Here is a 23,672-nt window from a genome sequence, read left to right as displayed (position 1 = left end):
ACAGAGCTAACAGCACTGCTGGCCTGTGGGTGAGCACAGTTACCCCTTCCCTGAGCCACAGAGAACCTCATCAGGATCGGTGCTGTTTGAGGAGCTCTGCACCTTTTGCTGAAGAGCTGTGCCAGCAGTGTCCCTTCAGCCCTGTGCTCCAAACACAAGGTTTTGGAGCTGGCTTTGCCTCCTGGGGTGGCCCTGCACACCATGGGACCCAATCAGACAGGGCAGAGCAGCAGCTGTGTTTGCCTGGTGCCTGTGTGTGTGCCGTGGACCCAGAGCTAACAGAGCCCATCTGTGACCCCCTCCAGCCTCACCCCCAGCTTCCAGCAGGAGCTGCTCCAGCAGGAGCCCACCTTCCTCAGCGTGGCACTCCAGATGTACATCCAGCTGCTGCAGCTCTTTGTGGAAGGGCAAGTCCTGCCACAGTCTGATCAAGACCCCACAGAGCACGTAAGCAAAGCCTGGGCTCCTTTTTTCTCCTGTCACAGACTCCCAGAATGGATTGGGTTGGATATGACCTTAAACCTCCTCCTGTTCCACTCCCTGCCCTGGGCAGGGACACCTTCCACTGTCCCAGGGTGCTCCAAACCCTGTCCAGCCTGGCCTTGGACACTGCCAGGCATCCAGGGGCAGCCACAGCTGCTCTGGGCACCTGTGCCAGGGCCTGCCCACCCTCACAGAGAAAAATTTCTTCCTAATATCCAGTCTAAATCCACCCCTCTCCAGCTCAAAACCTCTCGTAACTGATCCTGTTCTTCAGCTCTTCCCTGCAGCAGCACTTGCAGCATCTCTCCTGTTCCCACCTTCCCATACAGAGCAGAGGGAGCTCCTGCAGGTTCCTCATCCCCTGGGACACAGAGAACTGCCAGGGCTGCTCCCAAACCCCAAACACCCCCCTGCCCTCTGAGCTGTGACAGCCTCGGGTGTGGGGTTGTGGCTCCTGCTTCTCTTCTGGAGCAGGTGCTGGGCTGAGGGTGACCTTCTGCCTCCATTGTCTCTCCTGTGTCGTGCAGGATCCCCTGGAGCTGATCTCTGCAGCCCGGCAGTTCCTGCTGGGAGCCATCCCCCACTGCCCTGCCCAGAGCCTTGGCAACATCCAGCCGGTAGGAGCAGTGCTCCCCCTTCCTGCCAGTGAGAGCTGGGAGTGCTGCTGCAGCTCCCCCGGGCACTGATCCCCTACCTGTGCCAAGCCTGTGCTCCCCTGACCCCCCTGGGGATGCTCTGTGCTCCCCTGACCCACCTGGGGATGCTCTGTTCTCCCCTGACCCCCCTGGGGATGCTCTGTGCTGCTCTAACTCACCTGGGGATGCTCTGTGCTCCCCTGACCCACCTGGGGATGCTCTGTTCTCCCCTGACCCACCTGGGGATGCTCTGTGCTCCCCTGACCCACCTGGGGATGCTCTGTGCTCCCCTGACCCACCTGGGGATGCTCTGTGCTCTCTGTCTCACCTGGGGATGCTCTGTGCTCCCCTGACCCACCTGGGGATGCTCTGTTCTCCCCTGACCCACCTGGGGATGCTCTGTGCTCTCTGTCTCACCTGGGGATGCTCTGTGCTCTCTGTCTCACCTGGGGGTGCCCGTGCTGCTCTGTCTCACCTGGGAGCAGGGGCACACCTCGTGCCCAGCCGTGCCATGGCCTCCTCCTCCACATCCTCCACCGTTCCCAGCACATCCAGCCCTGCCCTCATGTGGCCGTTCCTGCTCGGTCCGAGGGAATTGTCAGACACAGCCACAGCCATGAGTGGAACTTTCCCCCTCCTCTGCCTGTGCTTGGCTGAGAAGGCAGCAAAAGGCCCTGGTGTTGCTGGAACTGGCTTTGAGGAAGCTGGAGCAGATCTAATCTGGCTCCCTGCCCTCTCCCCAGCTCCTCAGCACCTGTGAAGAACTGGACCCAGAGCTGGCAGCCAGCATCCTGCACTTCTCCCGGCCTGCTGTGGACGTGGAGCTGGAGGAAGAGCTGGAACTCTTCTGAGGAATGGACTCAGCCCAACACCTCACCTACACCTAACACAAGGAGCCACCTTTCTCACCTGGGCCATTTTTTTTCAAATTACTTTGTAAATAATTTATTACAAGCATAACCATGAAGCTCTTGTTACAATAAAAAGTAGGTTACAAATTTTCAGTTTAGACTTGCTTTGGGACTCATAATTATGTTGTTGGTTTTTTTTTTTTTTTCCTTCTTTTCCAAAACAAAATGTCTCCTTAAAGTTGTCCCACTGTCCTCTGTCCCCCTGGAGCCCCCAGGGGCACCTCTGTGCAGGCAGGGAACAGTTGTGGCCAACTTGGTTTGTACAACGTGTGCGTGGGGCTGGGGACACGGAGGTGCTGCCAAGGTCCCTCCCCCTGGGATTAGACACTCTGAGTACAACACTGCTGAATCAGACGTGAGCATGGCAATCACTGCATGAGAACAAGCCTTTCTGAGCAAGCTGAAGCTAATTCCACCGAGTTCTTTGGGAGACTAAAACATAGATTAAAAATTTCCGGTGCCGGAACGGCTCCTACGGGGCTGGGCTGGGCTGGGCTGGCTCGGGCCCCTCAGGTGGGCTCGGGCTCCGCAGTCACTTCTGGCTTCACGGCCTGGCCCTGCGCAGTCCCTGCAGGAGTGAGGAGCAGGAGGGGCTCTGGCTCCAGCGCCTTGCCCTTGTCCTGAGCCTGGGTCAGGGGGTGCACCATGGACATGTGCACGTTGAGGTTGTGAGCCTTCTCGAAGCGCTTCCCGCACTGGTCGCAGGCGAACTCCAGCTCGGCCTCGGCTTTGTGCTTGGTCATGTGGTACTTGAGGGAGGCGCGCTGGCGGCACTGGAACCCGCAGATCTCACACCTGCCGGGCACAGGGCTCAGCACCAGCTGCTGCTGCTCCATCAGCCAGCAGGGCTGGGGCTGGAGCAGGTGCTGGGAATGGACACTTCACTGAATCACTGAGTCCTGGCACAGTTTGGGTGCGAAGGGACCTTAAAGCACATCTCATCCCACCCCCTGCCACTATCCACGTCCCCCACACCTTCCACTATCCCAGGCTGCTCCAAGCCTCATCCAGCTGGGCCTTGAACACTTCCAGAGATGGGGAGTCCACAACCTGTGTCAGGGCCTCACCATCCTCACTGGAAAGAGTATCTTTCCAATATCCCATCTAACCCTGCCCTTTGGCAGTGGGAAGCCATTCCCCCTTGTCCTGTTACTCCAGAACCTTGTCCCAAAACCCTCTCCAGCTCTCCTGGAACCCCTTTAGGCCCTGCAAGGGGCTCTAAGGTCTCCCTGGAATCTTCTCCAGCCTGAACACACCCAGCACTCTGAGCCTTTTCTCATAGCAGAGGTGCTCCATGATCCTGCCGTCATTCATTCCGTTTAAAGTGATCCAGGCAGGATGCTGCCAGCTCCAGGCAGGGTTTGCATCCCAGATTACAGTGCCAGGGTCAGTGACGGACCCCTCTATCCCACTGGAATCACTTACTGCAGGGGCTTCGCTCCCGAGTGCCGCATCTGATGGACCGAGAGGTGTTTGCGTTGCTTGAAGGTCTGCCCACACTCATCACAGATATAGTTCCGTACCTCTGCCACAGAAACAGGGAGTCATGGCTCTGCTGAGCTCCTGGGATGGAACTGTATCCTGGGATGTGCCCTGCACACGCAGCTGCCACGCCCCTCCCCTGCACAACAGCTTGTTCCACGTTCACAGGCACACAGGGAGCCCCGTGTCCCCTTCCCCCAGAGCCTCAGCACCCCCTAACAGGGCACCAGGAGGGCGTGTGTGCCCTGCCAGCTGCTGGGACCCACCTGTGTGGATGAGCTTGACGTGCCTCTGCAGGTACCGGTCGATCATGAACACCTTGTTGCAGCCAGGGTGAGGGCAGGGCCTCTCCCGCACCTCCTCGTGGTGCTCCTTGATGTGTTTCTGCAAAGCAAGGACAGAGCTTCTGACAGGGAGCAACTTGGATGCCCAAAAAACACCAAGACCACCAGGTGCAAAACCAGGATTTGCATCCCAATCCAGCCCTGGCAGCAGGGGCTTCAGCTGGACACAGTGCAGCCTGCTCCAAGGGCTGCTGTGAGCCAGAGGCAGGCTCAGAAACAGGGAGAGCCAGAGCCTGGAAAAGGCCAGGACTCCCAGCAGGCTGCTTTTAGTGGCTCACTGCCTCCTGCAGAGCAGGGTGGGGAATTAAGCCCAGCAGGGATCCTCTGCTCAATGTAAGTGGCTCCAGAGTGCTGGGAGCCACCAGTGTGGGACAGGAGCAGAGCCCGAGCTCACCTTCATGCCATCAGCCCCTCTGTAGACAGCGGTGCAGCCCTGGTAAGGACACTTGTAGATGGTGGGCAGCTCCTCCCTGCAAGCAGAGGTGTGTGAGGTGTTGTGGCTGTGGGGCTGCAGCCCAGCCCAGTCCTCAGGGACCCTCCTTACCGTTCACATTTGATTTTTTTTTTCCAGCCTGGCTTAGGACCCGGCTTCTTTCTTATTTTGGGCTCTTCTGCCTTCTTTGCTTCTTTACTGTCGCTTTTCTTGCCAGAAACCCTCCAAGAAAGAACCAGGACAGTGGTTTAAGACTTGATCTTGGTTTTAGACCCACCAAAGTGTCCCCAGCTGTTCGACCTGCTGTGACCTGGCAGAGCAGAAGCACACACAGCCCCAGGTACATGAGCCAGGCTGGGGCTGTGCCAGGCTGGGGATGAGGGCCCAGCCAGTTTAACCCAGTGGGGAGCTTGGGGGCATCTCTGTGACCCCCCCAGGCAGGAATGTGTAGGGAACAGAGCCCTAAGGAAAGACATGTCAGCCCCACAGGGGTGGGCACCAGCTCCCCACCCACCCTGAGAGCCCCTTACTTCTTCTCGGGGTAAGGCTCGAAGGAGTCGTCTGAGGATTGCACATTTCTCTTCTCGCTTTCATCATCGCTCAAGAAGTCCCTGAGAGGGAGAAGCTGCCCTTTACCAAGGTGACCTCAGGCTGACCCTCAGCACCAGCAGTTCCCCATTCCCAGCACATCCATCTCCCCCAGGGCACGTGTTCTCCTCCCCGTCCTCTCCCCAGGCAAACACAGCGCCGGTGAACGCAGCAAGGACCCAAACCAGGTCCTTTTAAGGCTAAATCTCTGCAAGAATAATCAAACCACTGTCAGGAGAACAAAAAAATGGCTGTTACTGAAAGGATCTATTCATGGGTGAGGGATGTGGCTGCTGCTTCCTCTACTGGGAAAAGGAATTTTGTGGAGCAAGAATGTCACACAATTGTCTGGCGCAGGTTAATGAAGCAGCGGGTCATTCTGTATTCCCTCAAATGTAACAGCCACAGTTGGACTTTCCTTTTTCCTCCTTTTAGGCCTTAAGCCATACAAGAAGCAATTAATTCCTGAAGACAGGAAATAGGCAATAAATCCTAGCGGCCCTTTTAATGTGACAGCTGACAGGCTCAGCTGACTCTGGAGTCACTCTGCACTTGGCCCTTTAGACTCTCAATGCCTGGATTCGTGTATTTACAGCCCCATTCCAAACCCCTGTGTTAGACTGAGCCAAATCCTTGCTCACAACAGACTGCAGAGCTGCCAGGTCCCTCCCTCTCCCATTTCCCAGTTAAAGGCTCTCCCCAGGAGCAAACAAGGTGGTTTCTCCACGTGCCACCCCGTGCCTGCATTCCCGCTCCCACTGCTCTCCCACAGCAGCTCCTGGCACGCCTCCTTCCCCAGCTGAGAGGGGACCAAGCAGGGCCAGGATTGCTGGGAGCAGCCCACAAACATGGAGCACACGTGTGTGCAAACCCCCCAGAGCACAGGAGGGAGCTCAGAGCCCCAGTGCCATGAGCTCTGTGATGGCTGCAGCAGAGCCACCGCTCCGAGCCCCCGGCGCTGGTGGAGAAAGAGCTCTCCGGGCTGGGGGTTCCCACTGGCAAAGAAGACATTTAGGCTATGTTAAACCCACTCTTCTCTCACCCCTCAGAAAGGTCACTGAACTCGTCTTTTACCCGCTCATCCGACGTTGCAGACAGAACCTGCTTCCCACTCAACTGGCCTAGGGAAGGAAGGAAGGAGAACACGGTGGGTTACAAGGAAAAGCAGCAGAGCCCCAGCGGCCGAGGAGGAGCCGCCTGCTCCGGCTGCACTCGCGTGGTCACACCGTGGGGAACACGTGCTCCGTGGCAATCAGTGACTGCTTGAACCAAACTGTCCCCTCTGCCCAGAAACAGCTCTCCCTGTGCTCCACCCTGACCCTGCAGTTCTCAGGAGCAGCTTTTGGTTCCTCCTGTGACACCTGTAACTGAAAGGATTGTGCCCAGGCAAGTCCCAGCTGCCATTCTTGTGTCCAGCAGCTGACATCTCCTGTGGGTGCTAGAGCTAAACACAGCCCCACTTCTGGAACTCAAAATGGGTGTTAATTCCTCACTTCTGTTAGTGGTGTTTGGGGCAGTGCACCCAGCCCACACCCACTCAGCAGTTTTCCTTTAGGGGCAGAAGGGCCTCCTGGGATTCAGCATCAGCTGCTGCACAGCAGGGAAACCCAGCTTCAGGGTCGAGCCAAAAGAAACATCTGGCAAACACGGTGCTGAGAAACCAGTGACCATTCCATATCCCCAGGAAGAGCCTGGCAGCAGGGTCTCCCCCCTATCAGAATGGGAATAGCACACAGGGCCAGGAGTATGACCCTGTGTTCCCCTGTCCCTTCTGCACGGCTCAGCATCCTCCTCCTCAATCAGAGGCCAGTCTCTGAGCACTTCCCAGAAGGATCTGTGCTCTCCTTGACGAACAGCAGTCTCCAAGAAGAGGGCCCAGCCCCTTGTCGCTCCCTGGGCCACCTCTCCAGCTCCCTGTCCTTCCCCTGAGGCCAGGACAGATCTCAGGAAGCAAATCCCTCACCTGTGGCAGTGCTCAGAGGGGAGACGGGCTGCGGCAGGGCCTGCTCCTGGACGGAGGCGGCGCCGTCCAGCCGCGAGGGAGACGGATCCCTGTCCTGCGTGGGCTCCTTCTCCAGGCTCAGCGGCACTGCCGTGCTCCCTGTGCTGGCGGGCTGCTGGCCAGGAGCTGTCCTTGCTGCAGCGTGCTGGGCGTTGGGAGCGGGAACAGCCTCGGCACCATTGTCAGTCAGGCGCTGCTGCGCCGAGCCCTTGCTCCGGTCGCGCTGGGCGGCCGCGGCGTTGTCAAGCAGCGCGGAGCCGCAGTCCGAGCCCGTGTCCATGATGTAGTCGTGGCCGTCGGCGCAGCCCCAGGAGGCGCGGAGGACCCCGCAGTACTCGGAGGAGAGCACGCTGCGCAGCGCGGGCACCGAGGCGCAGCCGCCCGCGTGAGTGTGCGCCCAGCGCACCAGGCTGTGCAGGCACTGCGGGCTCGACGTGATCAGCTCCACTGCCCGGGGAGAGGAGAGGCAGCGCAGTCAGGCCTGGGCACGGGGGGCACGCGGGGATGTGGGTCTGCTCCCCCCACCCCAGGGCTGCCCCACGAGGCAGGTGGGACCCACCCCGTTTCCCTTCCTGAAATTTCATTTCATTCACTGGGGCAGTGCCAGCGCCTGCTCCTGTTTCCTCACAGAACCACTGAGGCTGGAAACAACCCCTGAGATCACCGACTCCAACCCATGACCAAACACCACCCTGTCAGCCACTCCAGAGCACTGAGTGCCACATCCAGTCTTTCCTTAAACATCTCCAAGGACAGAGGCTGCACCATCTCCCTCCATCATTCACAGCTGAAAGGGTATTTCCAATTGTCACCAGTGTCCGACACCAGCTGGGACAGGTCTGGCACTGCCACCCAAATCTGCTCTGTCTGCTCTTCCCACCCCCAGGTGAGCCTCTGCCTGTTTGGCCCAGCTCAGGAAGGTGAAGATACTCCTGGGCAGCCAAAGGGAGGAAGGAGAACCTTAACCAGCTGTGTCAAAGGACACCAGAGCCCTCCCAGACGTGGTCATTTCCCACCACCCATCATCCCAGCCCTCCACTGGTGCTGAGGCAGAAAGAAAAGGGGAGTGGGCACTCACCCAGGCAGGAGGCACCTCCTTCCATACCCGGCTGTGCCTGGACCCCACTGCTCCTGCAAAAGCCAGAGGGGCACAGTGGGGTTTGGGGGTCGCGGAGGGACCATGGGGCAGCATGGAAGAACAGGGGGCAGCACGGGGGAGCACGGGGGAACAGGGGCAGCACGGGGCACTGTGGGGGAATATGGGGCAGCATGTGGGAACACGGGGCAGCACGGCACGGTGCTGCTCCCAGAGGTGAGGAAGGCCACGTACTTTCCTTTGGACTTGGCATGGCCCGTGGGCGAGGCGTTCACCCTCTGGATGAAGGTGCGGAGGACGCTGCGGCACTTGTAGAACTGGGCATGGCATTTCTTGCAGACGAACTGGGGCAGCGCGGGGTCCTGCCGCACCGCCACGCCCACCAGCCGCTGGAAGTCGGCGAAGAACACCTGGTCCACGCGGCGCTGCTTCTCCGAGCTCTCCCCCAGCACGGGCACCTTGCCGAAGGCATGGCGCAGGCTCCGCGAGGAGAACTTGCCGTGGCACAGGCGGCAGTAGCCGGTGCTCAGGGCTCGGCCGATTCCTGCCCGGGAGGAACAAACGCGGCTGCTGAGGGGTGGCATCGAGGCAGCCAAAGGTGCTCCCCTCCCCTTCATCCCAGCTGCCGCCCAAGTCCTGCCTTCAGCAGAGCACGGAAAATCCAGGCAGGAAAAGACCTTTCTGAGAGCAGCTGACCCAAAATCAGCCCTTCTGACCCCACTGTGCCAGTGGCAGAGCCTGCTCTGCGCTGTGGTGCTCCCGGGACTCTGCCAATGCCATCCCTTGGTTTCAGCAGCTCTTCCCGGGTGTTTATCTCCCAAGGATTTACAGCTGGCATTGTGTCCCTTGGCTGCCCCAGCGCTGGCTGTCCCATCCCTCAGCTCCCCAGCAGCGCCCTGGCGTGGGGCAGTGTCACCCAGCAGTGTCACCTGTGCCATCCCCGCTCTGTGGGATGATCTCCATCCCTCTGCTGCACCCCAGGTGTGATGGGAACCCCGAGCACGGTCCCCTCCCGGCCCTGATCCAACCCAGCCCCACTCCGACCCCTGGGGTGGAGCGGGCTCCCAGGGCTGCCGGGAGCGATGGGGGTCTCACCACACCCCGCGGGGCTGGTGACAGGGATGGGACAGGGCAGCACCTCCCGGGGCAGAGTCTTGGGGGGCTGAACCCCCCCGACTGAGAGTGCCCCGCATGCCAGCCGCTGTCCCGGGGCAGCGCCGGTGTCTCAGCACGCACCGGAGCCGTTGGAGATCCCGCTTATCTCCTGCCCCAGCTGCAGCACACCCGAGTATCGGCCACCCCAAACCCCAAACCGGGACGGCGGGAGGGTCTCAAGCACCCCAAACCCCAAACCGGGACGGCGGGAGGGTCCCAGGCACCCCCAGAGCGGGATGGCGGGAGGGTCCCGACCACGTTCAAACCGTGATGGAGGGAGGGTCCTGGTCACCGCCAAACCGGAGCAGGCAGCGGCCGAGCACCCCGAGATAGCGGGAGGTGCCCCCGCTCTCCCTCCCCGTGAGCCGAATTCCTCCTTACCTTGCCGTTACCGGCACCGGGATGTTCCGTGTTTCAGAAGACAGAAACTCCACACAAACGGGCAAATTCTGACCCGCCGCCCGCTCGGTACCGAGCCCGGGACGGGGGCTCTGACCCGGCCGTGCGGAGGGAGCCCCGCCACACCGAGCCTCGCCCGTACCCGGTGCTCGCAGCCCGTGCCGGTGGCGGCCGGTCCCGCCGGTGCCCCCGCGGCGGCTCCGGCCCCCGGGAAGCGGATCCGGCCGTGCCCCCGCTCCCCCCGCCCCGGTCCCCGCGCTCGGGCCTCACCTGCCTCCGGTGCGCAGGCGGCGGCCGCGGGGGGCTCGGCGGGCTCGGAGCCGCGGGCGGCCGTGCCGGGGGTCCGGCGGGGCGCGGGGGGGGCCCGGGGGCCGCCCGGGGCCGCCAGGAACCGCCCGCGCCGATCGCGCTTCATCGTCCCCGCCGGGCCCGGCGGCTCCGCCCGCCCGCAGCGCCCCCGCCGGCCGGGGGGACCCGCCGCGCCCGGTCCGTCCCGCCGCGCTCCGGGCGGGCCCGCGGCCCCAGCGCGCCGTTCCGGGCGGCCCCGCGGCCATGGCCGCGCCGGGGGGCGGCGAGGGGCCCGCGCCGGGCCGGGGGGGCCGCGGCCTGCAGGGAGCCATGAGGGCGGCGAGCGGCGCCCTGGGCATGGACAGCGCCGGGCGGACTAGGGTGAGCGCGGGCAGGCCGGGGTGGGACCCCCGGGTTCGGCCGCAGCCCCGGGACTGCACCCCCGGGGCTCCCCCCGCATCCCCGGGCTCAACCCCCATCCCCGGGGCTGCATCCCCGGCCTCCTCCTGCATCCCAGGGCTCCTCCTGCATCCCGGGTCTCCCTCCGCATCCCCGGCTTCTCCTGCATCCCTGGGCTCTCCCCGCATCCCCCGGCTTCATCCCCCGGCCTCACCCCCAGCCGCAGGGCAGCACCCCCGCTCTCATCCGGCATCCCCGCTCTCATCCGGCACCTTGGGGCTCCCCCCGCGGCCCCGGACTCAGGCCCCACTGCCGGGGCCGCATCCCCGGGCTGACCCCGCATCCCCGGGCTCCCCCATCTCCCGTTGGGAGCCGGAGCTGCGATCCCCCGAGGCCGGAGGGTCTCCAGAGCTCCCCTCCGCGGGGTCCCTGCTCAGCCCCCGCCTTGGCAGGAGGCGTACGTGGAGTACCTGAAGAGCATCACGCTGATCGCCCAGGCCCTGCAGGAGGAGGCGGCAGGGACAGGTAGGGCAAGACCCCTTGTGCCCCCCGCGGAACCAGGGCGGTGGGTGCAGGTCCTGCAGTGCCCTCAACACGCCCTCCCCACAGAGAACAGCGAGGGGGTCACCCCTGACACCCCGAAACTGCTGAAGCTGGCGGAGCAGTGCCTGGAGAGGGTGAAATCCATTGCGGCGGCGCTGGGTGAGTGAGGGGTGTGGGTCCCGTTTTGGGGAGCCCGGTGCCCCCGCAGGGCCAGGCTGGTGGTGGGGCACAGCCAGCCTGTCCTGCCCCCTCCCCAGGGAAAGCCCAGGTGAAAGTGGCTGCACAGGAGCGGGGTGGGGGCCCGGCGCCCCTTCCCAGGCACCGCCGCGTCTGCTCGGACGAGGGGGGGAAGCTCTCGCCGTTCCTGCCCCCGGAGATCTTCCAGAAGCTGCAGATCGCCGAGGCACAGAGCGCACGGAAGTACGGGGGGCTCGGAGCTGGGAGCTGGGACATGGGGCTGGGACAGAGGGTGGTGGAGCATGGGGGGCTGATGTGGGCTGGGATATAGGGCTGGGACGTGGGAGACTCAGACACGGCAAGTTGGACATGGGGGGTTCAAACACGACACACAATGACTGGCGGTGGCCCCATGCCCGCCTGCGGGGTCACGGAGCAGGATGTGGTCCTGGCACGTGTCCTGTGCCCTGTGGCGAGTGCTGAGGCTGTTCCTACAGGGAGCTGACCCCGCTGGAGGAGGCCTCCCTGCAGAACCAGAAGCTGAAGGCGGCCTACGAGGCGCGGGTGGCGCGGCTGAACCCAAGCCAGGCTGTGCAGAAAACATCCCTGGCAAGTGGGGGCTGGGGAGGAGCTGGGAGCCAGACAGAGCCAGCTGCCAGGCAGGGAGAGGGTCCCTAGGGGACCCCCGCGCCCCACTGGTGTCCATGGGGCGTGGGTGGATGTTCCCAACTCCCCTCCTGCTCTGCAGACGCTGTCCCTGCAGCGGCAGATGATGGAGAACCTGGTGATCGCCAAGGCCCGGGAGGAGACTGTATCCTTCCCAGTGGGATTGCTCCAAGAGCCTCTGCCCTGTCCTGGCCGTCACCCACCCCATGCAGGTCTCTGGGGTCCCAGCTGAGGGATGGAGGAGGGTGAAGGGCAGTGGGTGAGTGGCTCTGGTCCCTTAACTGTGCCTGGCCCAGCTGCAGCGCAAGATGGAAGAGCGGCGGCTGCGGCTGCAGGAGGCGGCCAACCGGTGAGTGGGGATGTCACTGTGGGACCCTGAGCTCTGGGGACACCCAGCGGTGCCTTCACTGGCCTGGGCTGTCCCCAGGAGGTTCTCCAGCAGCGTGGCACTCACCCCCGAGGAGCAGGAGCAGCGAGCACTCTATGCTGCCATCCTTGAGTATGAGCAGGACCATGTGAGTGTATGCCAGGGGCTGCTGGCAGGGCAGGAGGCTGTGCCACGGGGCAGGAGGCTGTGCCATGGGGCAGGGTGCTGCACCATCCCATGACCAGCCCTGGATGCTCCCCAGGACTGGCCAAGGCAGTGGAAGGCGCAGCTGAAGCGGAGCCCGGCGGATCTCTCTGTGGTGTCAGGGCTCTTCTCCTGCCTCCTGAGGTACTGCTGTGGTGGGCACGGCCCTGCCAGAGCGAGGGGGCTGTGGTGGCTGCCGGTGCCCCCCGCCCACGCCACCCCTCTGCCCGCAGCTGCCCCGAGCACCCTATCTCGCAGCTGCTGCGGCGGCTGCAGTGCGCGGTGTACGCCCGGCTCTACCCCGCCATCAGCCGCGGCCCGGCCGACGCCTCCCCCGCCTCCCCCTCGGCTCTGTCCTTCCTGTCGCTGGACGCGGGGGGCTCCTCGCTGCCCGCCGAGCCCGGGGGCCGCCGGCTCCGTGCGTCCCGCAGCCTGCACTGCATGTTCTCGGTGCCCGAGCACGGCCCGGCTGCGCTGCGGCACAGCCAGTCCAGCACCCCCCCTCGCCGACAGCAGCGCCCCGGGGCCCGCCGAGCCCCCCGAGCCCCCCCGGGAAAGCTCCTTCGAGGACCTGGAGCGGTTCCTGGCGTCCCCTGAGGGCTGGGCCCCCGCAGAGCCCCCGGCCAGCTCCGGGCAGGACACGGCGCTGCCAGAGCTGCTGAAGGGCATCGTGAGGGACATCCACAATGCCATCGGTGAGGGACAGCCGAGGGAGCGGGGGCGGATAGGGGGCACAGGGTGGGCAGGATGGGGGTCCCAGTGTGGGATGGGGGTCCCAGTGTGGGTAGGACAGGGGTCCCAGCGTGCTGCGTGTCTCACCTTTCCCAGACAGGCTGCTGGCTCTGATTCTGCTGGCCTTCGAGGGGCTCGGCACCGCCGCCGGCAAGGACCAGTGCCTGGCCTGCCTGGAGGAGGCTTTCTTTCCCCCGCTCTGGGCCCCGCTCCTGGCCCTTTACAGGTACCACGACCCCTCTTTGGGGGGTCCGAGACCCACTGACCCCTTTCTGGCACCCCCCGTCACCTCCGTGCCCGCAGGACCGTGCAGCAGCCCCGCGAGGCGGCCCTGGCGCGCAGCATGGAGCGGCACCGGCACGCCGGCCCCGCCGACATGGGGCTGGCCTCGCGCCTCTTCCCGCCCGGCCCCGGCCGCCCCGCGTACGCCTCGGCCGTGCAGGACCTGCGGCTGATCCCGCTGGAGAGCTGTCCCCGCAGGAAGCTGGAGTGCATCGGTGAGCGGCGCTGGGGGCGCGGGGCGGGCGCCCGGGGTGGCGGCGGCCCTGACGCCCGCCCTGTGCCGCAGTGCGGGCCCTGCGCGGCATCTGCGAGTGTGCCGAGGAGTACTGCGGCACCCGGGACGGCCGGACCCTAGCCACGGCCGCCATGTGAGTGCAGGAGAGCACGGGGAGCGAGGGCAGGTGTGGGACCTGAGGCCAGCGCAGTGTTGGGGTGCCAGTCCCTGTGGCCAGCACGGCTGATGGCTCCTGTTGTCACAGCGGGGCAGACGACCTGCTGCCCATCCTGTCCTACGTGGTGCTGCAGACGGGGCTGCCCCAGCTGCTCTCCGAGTGTGCGGCCCTGGAGGAGTTCATCCATGAGGGGTACGTGCCAGGGTGCCGGGCCGTGCAGGCACGCCCGGGCTCAGGAAACCAGCACCCTCCTGGGACGGGGCTGTGAGGGCGGGGAGTGGGTCAGAATAGCAGCAGGGCTGAGGGGCGGTGGATGTGATGGTGTCGTGGTCATGGCAGTGTCCCAGCCATGATGGCGCGGTGCCCGTGGTGGTGTCCCGGTGGTGACAGTGCGATGGCTGTGGGCACAGGTACCTGATCGGGGAGGAGGGATACTGCCTGACGTCCCTGCAGAGCGCCCTGTCCTACGTGGAGTCGCTGCAGTGAGGAGGAGGCGGCGCGGGACCCCCAGACCCCGGGCAGGTGCTGCCGCCGCTCCGCGGGTCCTCCCGCCCGGCAGGGGGCGCTGTGGCGCGGGGCTCGGCCGCGCCCCGGGGGCGGCGTTATGGCTGGCGCGTGCGTTCCTGCCCGGTGCGCGCGGAAGGGGAACGGGACGGGAGCGCGAGCGGCCGGGACCGGCAGGTGCAGGGGAACCGGGACCGGGGCGGAACTGGGGCCGGCTAGGAACACCGGGAGGCCTCGGTGCAGGAATACGAGGAGAACCAGGGCCGGGGAGTGACACCGGGGGAAGTGGGACCAGGGAGGTGCCCGGGAGGCCTCGGGGGAGCGGAGTTCCGGAGCCGAGGCTTTGGCGGGGGATCTTCACAGGTTCGGGAGGGGGTGCCGGGGTACCGGGGAGGGGTCTAACGCTGCTGTACCCGCAGGATGTGTGCAGGCTCGGCGCTGCGGCAGGAGCACCGGCAGGACTACGGGCAGGAATTGCGGCAGGAGTTCCACCGCGAGTACCGCCGCTCTCTGGAGCGGGAGTTCGGCCCCGCCGGGACCTTCCCCGGCCCCGCCGTGGCGGAGCGGCTGCGGCAGCGGCTGCAGCAGGAGCCGGCGCTGCTGGAGGCCCTGCAGGAGGACGCCCTGGCACTGCTGGCCCGGGGGCTGCGGGACCACCCCGACCCCGGGCTGGCACTGCGAGGCCTGGCCAGCGCCTTCCGGCTGCTGGAGCTGGCGGCCGTCAACCTCTACCTCTTCCCGTGGCGCCGGGAGTTCGGCACCATCCCGGTGAGGCCCCGAGGTGGCGAGGGGATGGTGTAGGGGTAACCAGACACCCTCAGCCACGCTCCCTGCTCTCCTTGCAGACCTTCTCCGGCGCCTATGTGCACCTGCTGCGCCCGGCGCTCCCCGAAGCCGACCTGCTGCGGAGTTTGGGCCGGCTGGGCTATGAGCGGCGGGACCGGCACCGCCTGGCCGTGGGCCGGCTGCCCCCGGGGCCCACGCTGATCGCCGCCGCTGTCGGCTTCCTGGCCTGCCGCCTGGAGTGCGAGATCCTGGCAGAGCTGGCACTGCAGCTGAGACAGCCCCGCGCCGAGGAGCTGCTGGAGGCACGGCACTGGCCCGGGGGTGCCAAGGGGCACCTGGAGATGCTGCAGGACTCGGGGACGCGGCCCAGGGTGGCTCCTGACTGCAGTGACAGCGTGGATCTCTATCAGGAGAGGCCAGACAGCCCTGAGGACATGGGCAGCAGGGACACAGCCCCCCCAGCGCTGTGGAGGGACCCTCAGGACGTGCCCACGAGGGGCTGGGGCCGCTGCGACAGCACACTTGGGCCAGAGCCTGTGGGCAGCACTGATCCGGACACCTCCTCTCACCTCTTCCCAGAGCCGGAGCTGGTGGGGACTGGCAGAAGTCCCCAGGTGCTGGGGGAGCCCCAGGATTCCCCCCAGCCCACAGCAGAGCTGCCCTGCTACCAGCTGCACTCATGCCTGCAGCGGGGCATGCTGCCCTCGTACTGCTGCAGCACGTGCCGGCAGCTGCACGGGGGCGGCTGCGCCCTGGGCCGCGCCTGCCGCAGCCGGCACCGTGGGCAGGAGCTGCATGGGGAGCGGCAGCAGCGCCTCTGGCTGCAGCGCACCGAGCTGGACATGCTGCTGGCCCAGGGCTCTGCAGCCAGCTCCTGACATGGCCCTGCTGCTTGGCACAAGGACCCGGACTCGTCAGCCCCCGAGACAGCGGTGCCAGGCCCTGCTCCAGCCCAAGCACTGCTGCTGTAAATTATTCTGTGCATCAGTAAAGTGGCTGCCTCAGCATGGGGTGTTCTGTCCTGGTGAGGGGGAGCAAGATGCCTGGGCCAGGGGAAGGGGTGCAGTGATACCTGACAGCACGTGACCCTGCAGGAACAGCTCCTGGCTCCCTGAGAGTGGGGACCAGGATCCACTTAAAGGAGGGCAGAACCTGGGCTGTCATGGAAGTATCCTTGTGCCCAGGGTGACACAGAGGAAGGAGAGCAGAGCCACAGCTTCTCCCACTCCTGCTGGCACCAAAGAATCAAGTCACTCTGCACAATGTTGCCACTGCCAGATGCTTTTATTAATGGCAGAGTCAGGGTTTCCCCCACAGACAGCACAAACCAGGACCCGCCTGGGACAAACCTGACCCTGCCAAGCCTGGGCAGCCCTGGGCCCCATCTCTCCTCTCTCTGGGGCCCTGCATGCCCAGCTGCAGACTGGAGCCTGCCCTGTCCTGCAGGGGCAGATGGATGGAGGAGCCGTCCCCATGGCGCTGGGACTGTTGGGCTGAGAGAATCCCCCTCAGCCAGGACACATCAGGCCCGTTCCAGGGCACAGCTCAGGGCTTGCTGCGCTTGGCCTGGCTCTCCCCGGCCGTGCTGGCCGCCCGCTTGTTCCGGTGGTGTGGGAAGGTGGGCATCAGCTCTGGCTCACAGGCTGTGGGGCACAGACAGGGGTCAGCAGGGCCCAAAGCCTCCCAGCCCTGCCCTGCCCTGCCCCAGCACGGGGAGTACTTACGCAAGGGCTTCTCCTTGAAGTAGGAACTCTCCAGGCAGTCCTTGGCCGTGGCCCTGTGGGGACAAGGACAAGTGGCAGGGACCACCCCAGGCTGGGGGACAGCATGGGGCAGGTCCCTCCCCTGCCCACCCCAGATCCTGCCTGGCTCTTACCTTTTCTTGGGGTCATACATGAAGAGGAAGTTGAGCAGTCGCAGCCCAGCCTCCGAGAGCCAGGGAAACCTGTGCTTGAGGTTGTTGTAGGGCTGCTTGCGTAGGGTGTACTGCGTGGCCAGGGGCAGCTTGGAGAACCCCTGGGGGAAACTGAGTGTGAGGAGGAGCCAGGGGAGCATCAGGGAGAAGGGACAGGGGAAAACGGGCAGGGAGCTCTCACGGGCCAGATGTTCTCGTTGGGTGTCCCCAGGAGCTGCACGATGAGGTCGATTTGGTGGATCTCAGAGGTGCCTGGCAGCAGTGGTTTGTGTGCCAGCAGCTCGGCCAGGATGCAGCCAGCAGCCCTGCAGAGCACAGGATCCCTCCAGTGACCCCCCTGCAGCATGCAGCCCCCCAGGCAGCCTCAGCCCCTCCCTTACCACATGTCGATGCTGGTGGTCTGGGTGGTCATGCCCAGCAGCAGCTCTGGTGCGCGGTACCTGTGCAGGGGACACTTGGTGTCAGAGCTGGCACCAGCCCATCCCGCTGGGGGACCCACCCTGGCACTGCCACTCACCACAGGGTCACCACTTTGGGGGTCATGGGCTTAGGGGGCATCCCGTAGGTGCGTGCCAGGCCGAAATCAGCTGCAAGAGAGAGAGAGAGAGAGAGAGACAGGAGGGAGCCCAGCTCTGAGCTGTGCTCATGGCACAGAGCAGCCAGGGCCCAGTGCAGGTGCCAGGACTCACCTATCTTCACACAGCCCTTGTCGGTCATCAGCAGGTTGGAGACCTTCAGGTCCCTGTGGGAAACAGCAGCTGGAGCTGAGAGACCACACAGAAAATCCAATCCCATCATTCCATGGCCTCCCTGTCCTGCCGGTGTTCCCAGGACATGGGAGGTGTCCCCAGACCCCCCTTTGTCCCCCCAGCCCCATCCTGCCACTCCCACCTGTGGATGATGTAGTTCTCATGGAGGTACTGCAGGCCCTTGAGCACCTGCAGGATGATGCACTTCACCTGGGGAGAGAAGACAGGAGCTGTCACCTCTATGGGAGCAGCACTGACTGGACACAGCCCAAACCCACTAGGGTGTCCTGCAGTCCCTCCATCCCTGTGTCCTTCCAGGGGGTTCTGGGTGGACATTTTCTCCCAGCTCTGTTTCCCTGACATTTTGTTCCAGCTCCAAACCCAGCCTGCAAAGTCCCTGAAGGCTTCCCTGAGAGTCAGCAAAGCTCAGCTCCATCAGAATCCCTGGAATCCCCCAGCTCAGGGTCTAGGCTGCCCTTCACAGTGCCCACATGGAATAGCAGCACCCTCTCATGGGTGCTGGACCCAAATCCTGCCCCAGCCTGTACCTGAGCCTCTGAGAAGGGTGTTTGCATGTTCTCCAGGAGACTGGCCAGGTCCTGCTCGCAGTATCCCATCACCAGGAAAATGCTGTTGGACACAAGGCAAGGTCAGAGCCTCCCCCAGCACAGCTTTGGCTGCTGAGGCAGCTCAGGCCTCCAGGGAAGGTTTGGGAGGCACAGGGAGGACAGACAGGGGACTCTCACCTCTCCAGGTGGTTTCCCACAACCACGTCCTTCAGCTCCACAATGTTGGGGTGCTGGAGCTGCAGGAGCAGGGTGATCTCCCGCAGGCTGCTGATGGGCATTCCTGGGAAGGGAGGGAGGAACACAGTGCTGCAGAACAGCTGGAAGCAGAGCCAGGACAGAGCCACCCCTGTCCCCCCCGCTCCTCCATTACCATCCTTCTCGTTGTCCATCCGCACCTTCTTCAGTGCCACTGTCTCGTTGGTCAGCGTGTCCCGGGCACGGTCTGGGGACAGCACAGGCCACCTTGGCACCAGGACACACACCTGGCTTTGTCCCGACCCCACCTCGGCCCCCCCACTCAGCCACAGGGGGGAACTGTGGGGGCTACAGGCACCTCCTGACCCGAACCGTGCTGGGATTCCACACGGGGAATGGCTCCCCCTGGGGAGGGCAGGGATGGACGGGATATCCGTAAGGAATCTTCCCTGTGAGGGTGGGCAGGCCATGGCACAGGGTGCCCAGAGAAGCTGGGCCGCCCCTGGATCCCTGGCCGTGCCCAAGGCCAGGCTGGACAGAGCAGCCTGATCTCGTGGAGGGCATCCAGTGGAAATGCCATCCCTACCCAGGGCAGGGAGTGGAAATTAACCCCGAGAGCCCTTCCCGGTCCCGCACGGCCTCCCCCGCCGGGAAGCACAGCCCGCACTCACACACGATGCCGTACGTGCCCTCTCCGATCCGGTTCAGCTTCTCAAACTCCTTCACGCTGCGGCATCGTCCCAGCTGAAACCAAAGAGCCGCGTTCAGCCCCGAGGGCTCCTCACGGAAGGCTCCTCACCGGAGCCCCCCGCCGGCCCGCAGCCCTCCCACCCTCCGGGACCCACCGCACTCACCCGATCGGCCGCCGGGACCTCGAAGAAGCCGTCTCCGCGCAACCGCCGCAGCCGCAGGGGCTCCAGCTCAGGCTCGGCCGGTCCCGGTGCCGGTTCTGATGCCGGTTCTGATGCCGCCTCAGCCGCTGCCATGTCCGCGCACGCGCGCTATTATGCTGCCACAGGCCCTGCCCACCCTGAAGCCCCGCCCACACGCATTAAGCTTCTGGAAACCGTTGTTAGAGAGGGACCAATAGCGACCCTGGCCTGTGATAGCCCCGCCCCATTTAGCCCCGCCTCCTCACAGTCCCGCCCTCCGCCCCGCCCCGTGTTGGATTTTTGGCTCCGCCCCTTCATGTCCGACTCCCCCGTGCTTTCCCGCTGCCCACGTGACCTGGTCCCCGCATCCCCGCTCTCGCGAGACTCAGCGTGCGCAGCCCGGAAGCGGCGGCGGCGTCACCCGGAAGCGGCGGCGGAACCCGGAAGCGGCGGCGGCAGGATGGACGGTACCGGGGGGTTGGGCGGTACCGGCGCCTCCCGGCGGGGCTGGGGCAGCTCCTTAGGGGTGGGGCTGGGGGTGAGGGTCGGAGCCGGGACTGGCGGCCGGGAAGCGTGGGCGGGGTCGCCGGTCATCCGACGCCGGTACCGGTCCAGTCGCTGAGTCTTTGCTCTCCTTCCTTTCCAGACACGCTCTTCCAGCTGAAGGTGAGAGCAGTGGAGGCCCTTCCGCCTCCTTTCCGTCCCGTAACGCAGGTCCCGGGGGAGTCCCGGGCCCTGTTCCGCCCGCTGGCCCGGCCTCACCGGGGCTCGTCCTGAGGCGGGACCGTGACCGGAGCAGGCCCTGGCCTGAGGGGGCGGCCGGAGGTGCAGCGGGCAGGGGGTCGGGCAGCCGTGGCCAGTGAGAGGTGGCAGGGGTGGGACAGGTGGGCACTGGCACGGTGGCACAAAGGGGAGCAGCTTCCCAGTGCCAGAGGGTGGGGTGGGATGGGATATGGGGAAGGGATTCCTGGCTCTGAGGGTGGGGAGGCCCTGGCACAGATGCCCAGAGCAGCTGGGGCTGCCCCTAGATCCCTGGCAGTGCCCAAGGCCAGGCTGGACAGGGTTTGGGTCACCCTGGGGCAGTAGCAGTGTCCCTGCCATGGCAGGGTGGGGCTGGATAGGGTCTGAGTCCCCCCCAGCCCAGAGCAGTCCCTGACTGTCCATGCTCTGCCCCACAGTTCACGGCCAAGCAGCTAGAGAAGCTCTCCAAGAAAGCCGAGAAGGACTCCAAGGCTGAGCAAGCCAAAGTCAAAAAGGTGTGTGGGGCCCATCCTGCCACTGCCATCCCCCCCTGCCCCCGTGTGGGGCCCATCCTGCCACTGCCATCCCCCCCTGCCCCCGTGTGGGGCTCATCCTGCCCTGCTCAGCTCCATGGGGCAGCTGCCATCCCCTCCTGCCCCGCTGTGGGAGCAGGGCAGGGCAGACCCTGCTGGGGAGGGGGACATGGCTCACACAGCCCCACCAGGGGGGTCTGGCTGGCTCTGGGGTCACAGCAGGGCCGTGTCCTGCAGGGAGCCCACCCAGGGCTGTGTCCCACAGGCTCTCTGTGTGTGGCAACCCAGGGGAGGCTCTCTGAGCATGGCAGCCTAGGGAGGGCTCTCTGAGCAGGCTCTCTGTGCGTGGCAGTCCCAGGGGGGTCTCTCTGAGCAGGCTCTCTGAGCGTGGCAGCCCAGGGGAGGCTCTCTGAGCAGGCTCTCTGAGCGTGGCAGTCCCAGGGGGGTCTCTCTGAGCAGGCTCTCTGTGCGTGGCAGGCCCTGCAGCAGAAGAACGTGGAGTGTGCCCGTGTCTATGCCGAGAATGCCATCCGCAAGAGGAACGAGGGCCTCAACTGGCTGCGCATGGCCTCGCGCGTGGACGCCGTGGCCTCCAAGGTGCAGACTGCAGTCACCATGAAAGGGGTAAGCTCCAGCCCTTGGGGGGTGTTCACAGGGCTCTCAGGAACAGGGGAGAGACAAGGATCTGACTCTGTTGGAATGAAATACCAGTATAGCTGGATGGATCAAATTACCCCAGCAGGGCTCCTGGTGGTCTCAGACCCCTCAGACAGGTTCATCCTACCTGGGATGGTGTCAGGACAATGCTTGGGTTTGTCGGCAGCCCTCAGAGCATCCCTGAGGGAATCTCCTCTTGCAGGTGACGAAAAACATGGCCCAGGTGACCAAGGCTCTGGACAAGGCCCTGAGCTCCATGGACCTGCAGAAGGTGTCGGCAGTGATGGATAAATTCGAGCAGCAAGTGCAGAATTTGGACGTTCACACGTCGGTGAGTGCTGGGCAGGCAGGAGACAGAGGGTGGGGTCCTTGCTGGGTCTGTGTGCGGCCAGGGGGACAGGGCTGTGTCTGTCCCAGGTCATGGAGGACTCCATGAGCTCGGCCACCACGCTGAGCACGCCGCAGGAGCAGGTGGACAGCCTGATTGTGCAGATTGCTGAGGAGAACGGGCTGGAGATCATGGACCAGCTGAGCCAGCTGCCCGAGGGGGCCTCGGCCCTGGGGGAGAGCTCTGTGCGCTCCCAGGAGGACCAGCTGTCCCGGAGGTTGGTGCTCTCCCTGCTCCTGGGCTTCCCAGGCTCCCTGCCTGGCCCCAAGGGGAGGAGCTGGCCCTTCCTGGGGCTCAGAGGGGTTCCCTGGCCCTTCCTGGGGCTCAGAGGGGCTCCCTGGCCTCGCTGCCTGCAGCTGCTCCTGCTGCCCTGACCCTGCTCCCTGTGCTGCTCTCCCTGCAGGCTGGCTGCCCTGAGGAACTGAGCTGTCCCTGGGGCTGTGGATGGCACTGCTGGAGCAGGACCCCCTCCTGCAGCCCCCCCTGCCTCGGGGCTGTTCCTGGGGGGTGACAGCCCTTCCCTGAGCCTGTGGCCATCCCGGTGGGAATGCTGTGCTGGATTCTGGGGGGCTTCGTTTGGGGGCGCTGCTGCTGGCAGAGCCCCACATCCTGTCTGTGGGGAACACTAAGGGGATTTATCTCCCTGGTCTCGGGATGCTGCTCCCCAACCCCTCTGTCGTTCCCTGTCCCTGCCCAGAGCTGAGCTGTGGGCTGAGTTCCTCAGGGGCTGGCTGGGAGGAGCAGGAGAACCTGCAGGGGTCCCCAAATCCCGGCTGGGCGGGTCGGTGCCTTGCAGGAAGGGGCGGTGCCAGCGGGATGTCCCCTCCCTCGCTGTCACCAGCGGGGTGTCCCCTCCCTCGCTGTCGCCGTCCCGGTGCCCTGTGCTGCTCCGCGTCCTCCCAGCCACACCCCCAGCCCCGTACCACGAAGTGCCCTTTGGAACACCCTCCCTGCCCAGCCCTGTGCGTGTCAATCCACACATTCCCCAGGCACTGCCAGCTGGAAATGGTTATCCCGGCCCTGACTGCCAGTGTGGACCAGTGAGGAGCCATGGCCAGCACTGGGAGCAGATTGCAGCGGCTGTGGTGGCTGCAGACACGTCCCCAAATGTCCCCCTGCTGGGTGGGTGTGACAGGGAGTGCAGAACCATCCCGGAGCAGCTCTGCCTCCATCCCTGTGCCTCGTCCCTGGGTATCCCCTGTCCCCTTGCTGCTGGCACCGGGCAGGGGCTGCTCTCCGTGTCCCCTCCCGCTGCTCGTCCCTGTCCCTTGTCACCTTCCCGTGTTGTTGGAGCTGTTTGTGCCCCTCCCACGGCACTGCTGGATTGCTGGAAGCTCTCCAGGAAGGAAGTCCCGTTTCCTTTGGGTCCCCAGGAGGAACTGTCACGTCTGGGGGATGTCATGGGGGCCACCTGCCTGGCACAAACACTTCCTGCTGTGCTGATTGTTTTTCCTGAGTTCAGTGGCCTTGGAGCGTGTGGCTGGTGACACAGAGCCTTCCTCTCCACCAAGGAGGAGGAGGAGGCAGCTTTGGGCTACAGCAGAGCACTGGATCTTGTCCCACCTCTCGAGGGGCTGGGTGGGAAGCTGGGGGACCCCAGAGATTTGTGCCTGGCTCCCTGCACGGTGTCCCTGCAGCCCTGGGGCTCCAGACCTGCCCCCTGTCCCTTCCCCAGGCTCTCTCTGCGGTTTCATTGGTGGTTTTTTTTTAAGCTTGTCTTATTTGCCTTCTTTTTGCCCAAACCGTGTCCATGCCCTTCTGTGGGTTTAAATAAACAATCTCTGAACACCCCAGTGTGTGTTGGGGGTGTGCATGCACACGGGATCTGTGATCCCCCTTGTCTGATTGTGTCCCCTGCCCTGAGGCAGGACCTGGTGCCAGGGGCTGCCCTGGAGCTGAGGAGGAGGAGGGAAGGAGGGACTGCTCTTGTTCCCAGAGCCTCTGCCCGTGCAGGAGCTCGGAGCAGCTGCAGCCCAGCTCCCTTCCCCATTCAGGCTGGGCCAGCCCAGCTCCCTGCCCCGTTCCCCAGCCCTCGTGGGGACAAGCTGGGCCCCCCGAGGGGAGACCCCGGGCTTGTCACCGCACCGAGGTGGCACCACACCCATCCTGCCATCAGCACCTGCCCACAGCAGCCTCGAAGGCAGGGACGGGGCTGAGCGTGCAGCCTTCCCTTCCCTTCCTTGTT

At 64.7% G+C, this 23,672-nt stretch overlaps 6 protein-coding genes across 7 annotated transcripts in view; 4 read left to right on the top strand and 2 right to left on the bottom strand.

Annotated features, from left to right (window-relative positions):
- FANCA (FA complementation group A) overlaps positions 1–1,997 on the top strand; it is a 33,865-nt gene extending 31,868 nt beyond the window's left edge. The window contains exons 41-43 of the mRNA XM_071440890.1: positions 306–447; positions 1,011–1,100; positions 1,862–1,997. Of these exons, the coding sequence (XP_071296991.1) occupies positions 306–447; positions 1,011–1,100; positions 1,862–1,969 (340 nt within the window). The 3' untranslated portion in view covers positions 1,970–1,997. The remainder of the gene's footprint in view (positions 1–305; positions 448–1,010; positions 1,101–1,861) is intronic.
- A 50-nt stretch (positions 1,998–2,047) lies between these two features.
- On the bottom strand, positions 2,048–9,980 carry ZNF276 (zinc finger protein 276). The gene is made up of 11 exons (XM_071440889.1): positions 9,799–9,980; positions 8,209–8,518; positions 7,957–8,009; positions 6,840–7,325; positions 5,919–5,997; positions 4,819–4,899; positions 4,400–4,510; positions 4,250–4,325; positions 3,778–3,895; positions 3,455–3,554; positions 2,048–2,824 (listed from the first exon to the last, which is right to left on the bottom strand). The coding sequence occupies exons 1-11, from the start codon at positions 9,941–9,943 to the stop codon at positions 2,539–2,541; spliced, it is 1,845 nt and encodes a 614-aa protein (XP_071296990.1). The 5' UTR covers positions 9,944–9,980; the 3' UTR covers positions 2,048–2,538.
- A 20-nt stretch (positions 9,981–10,000) lies between these two features.
- Positions 10,001–14,638, top strand: VPS9D1 (VPS9 domain containing 1). The gene is given in 17 exon segments (XM_071440854.1): positions 10,001–10,197; positions 10,668–10,740; positions 10,825–10,917; positions 11,016–11,178; positions 11,433–11,544; positions 11,684–11,746; positions 11,898–11,950; positions 12,029–12,116; positions 12,231–12,316; positions 12,406–12,669; positions 12,671–12,867; positions 13,001–13,130; positions 13,208–13,401; positions 13,473–13,554; positions 13,666–13,770; positions 13,989–14,100; positions 14,502–14,638. Coding segments are annotated over 16 exon segments (1,896 nt in total). The 5' UTR covers positions 10,001–10,080; the 3' UTR covers positions 14,065–14,100; positions 14,502–14,638.
- Positions 14,503–15,746, top strand: SPATA2L (spermatogenesis associated 2 like). The gene is made up of 2 exons (XM_071440183.1): positions 14,503–14,850; positions 14,928–15,746. Exons 1-2 carry the CDS (start codon positions 14,503–14,505, stop codon positions 15,744–15,746), a joined length of 1,167 nt encoding a protein of 388 aa, XP_071296284.1.
- Positions 15,747–16,129: 383 nt separating this feature from the next.
- Positions 16,130–19,289, bottom strand: CDK10 (cyclin dependent kinase 10). Of its 2 annotated transcripts, XM_071440871.1 has the most exons (13): positions 19,151–19,289; positions 18,968–19,040; positions 18,472–18,543; positions 18,279–18,381; positions 18,081–18,162; positions 17,675–17,742; positions 17,473–17,525; positions 17,301–17,370; positions 17,164–17,223; positions 16,965–17,088; positions 16,745–16,884; positions 16,593–16,645; positions 16,130–16,511 (listed from the first exon to the last, which is right to left on the bottom strand). In XM_071440871.1, exons 1-13 carry the CDS (start codon positions 19,280–19,282, stop codon positions 16,414–16,416), a joined length of 1,128 nt encoding a protein of 375 aa, XP_071296972.1. In that variant the 5' UTR covers positions 19,283–19,289; the 3' UTR covers positions 16,130–16,413. The 2 variants fall into 2 exon arrangements, with proteins under 2 accessions (XP_071296972.1, XP_071296971.1); XM_071440870.1 differs by having other exon boundaries at positions 18,279–18,543.
- On the top strand, positions 19,281–23,280 carry CHMP1A (charged multivesicular body protein 1A). Its single transcript, XM_071440877.1, has 7 exons — positions 19,281–19,635; positions 19,815–19,834; positions 20,347–20,424; positions 20,920–21,066; positions 21,302–21,430; positions 21,517–21,704; positions 21,891–23,280. Exons 1-7 carry the CDS (start codon positions 19,281–19,283, stop codon positions 21,910–21,912), a joined length of 939 nt encoding a protein of 312 aa, XP_071296978.1. The 3' UTR covers positions 21,913–23,280.
- Positions 23,281–23,672: the final 392 nt, after the last annotated feature.

This window comes from Agelaius tricolor, unplaced genomic scaffold, assembly GCF_023055355.1.
Source record: "Agelaius tricolor isolate 1412-34295 unplaced genomic scaffold, bAgeTri1.0.p SCAF_15, whole genome shotgun sequence".
Lineage (NCBI taxonomy): Eukaryota > Metazoa > Chordata > Aves > Passeriformes > Icteridae > Agelaius > Agelaius tricolor.
The sequence above is the reverse complement of the archived record's forward strand: the minus strand, read 5'-3'. Positions and strand labels throughout refer to the sequence as shown.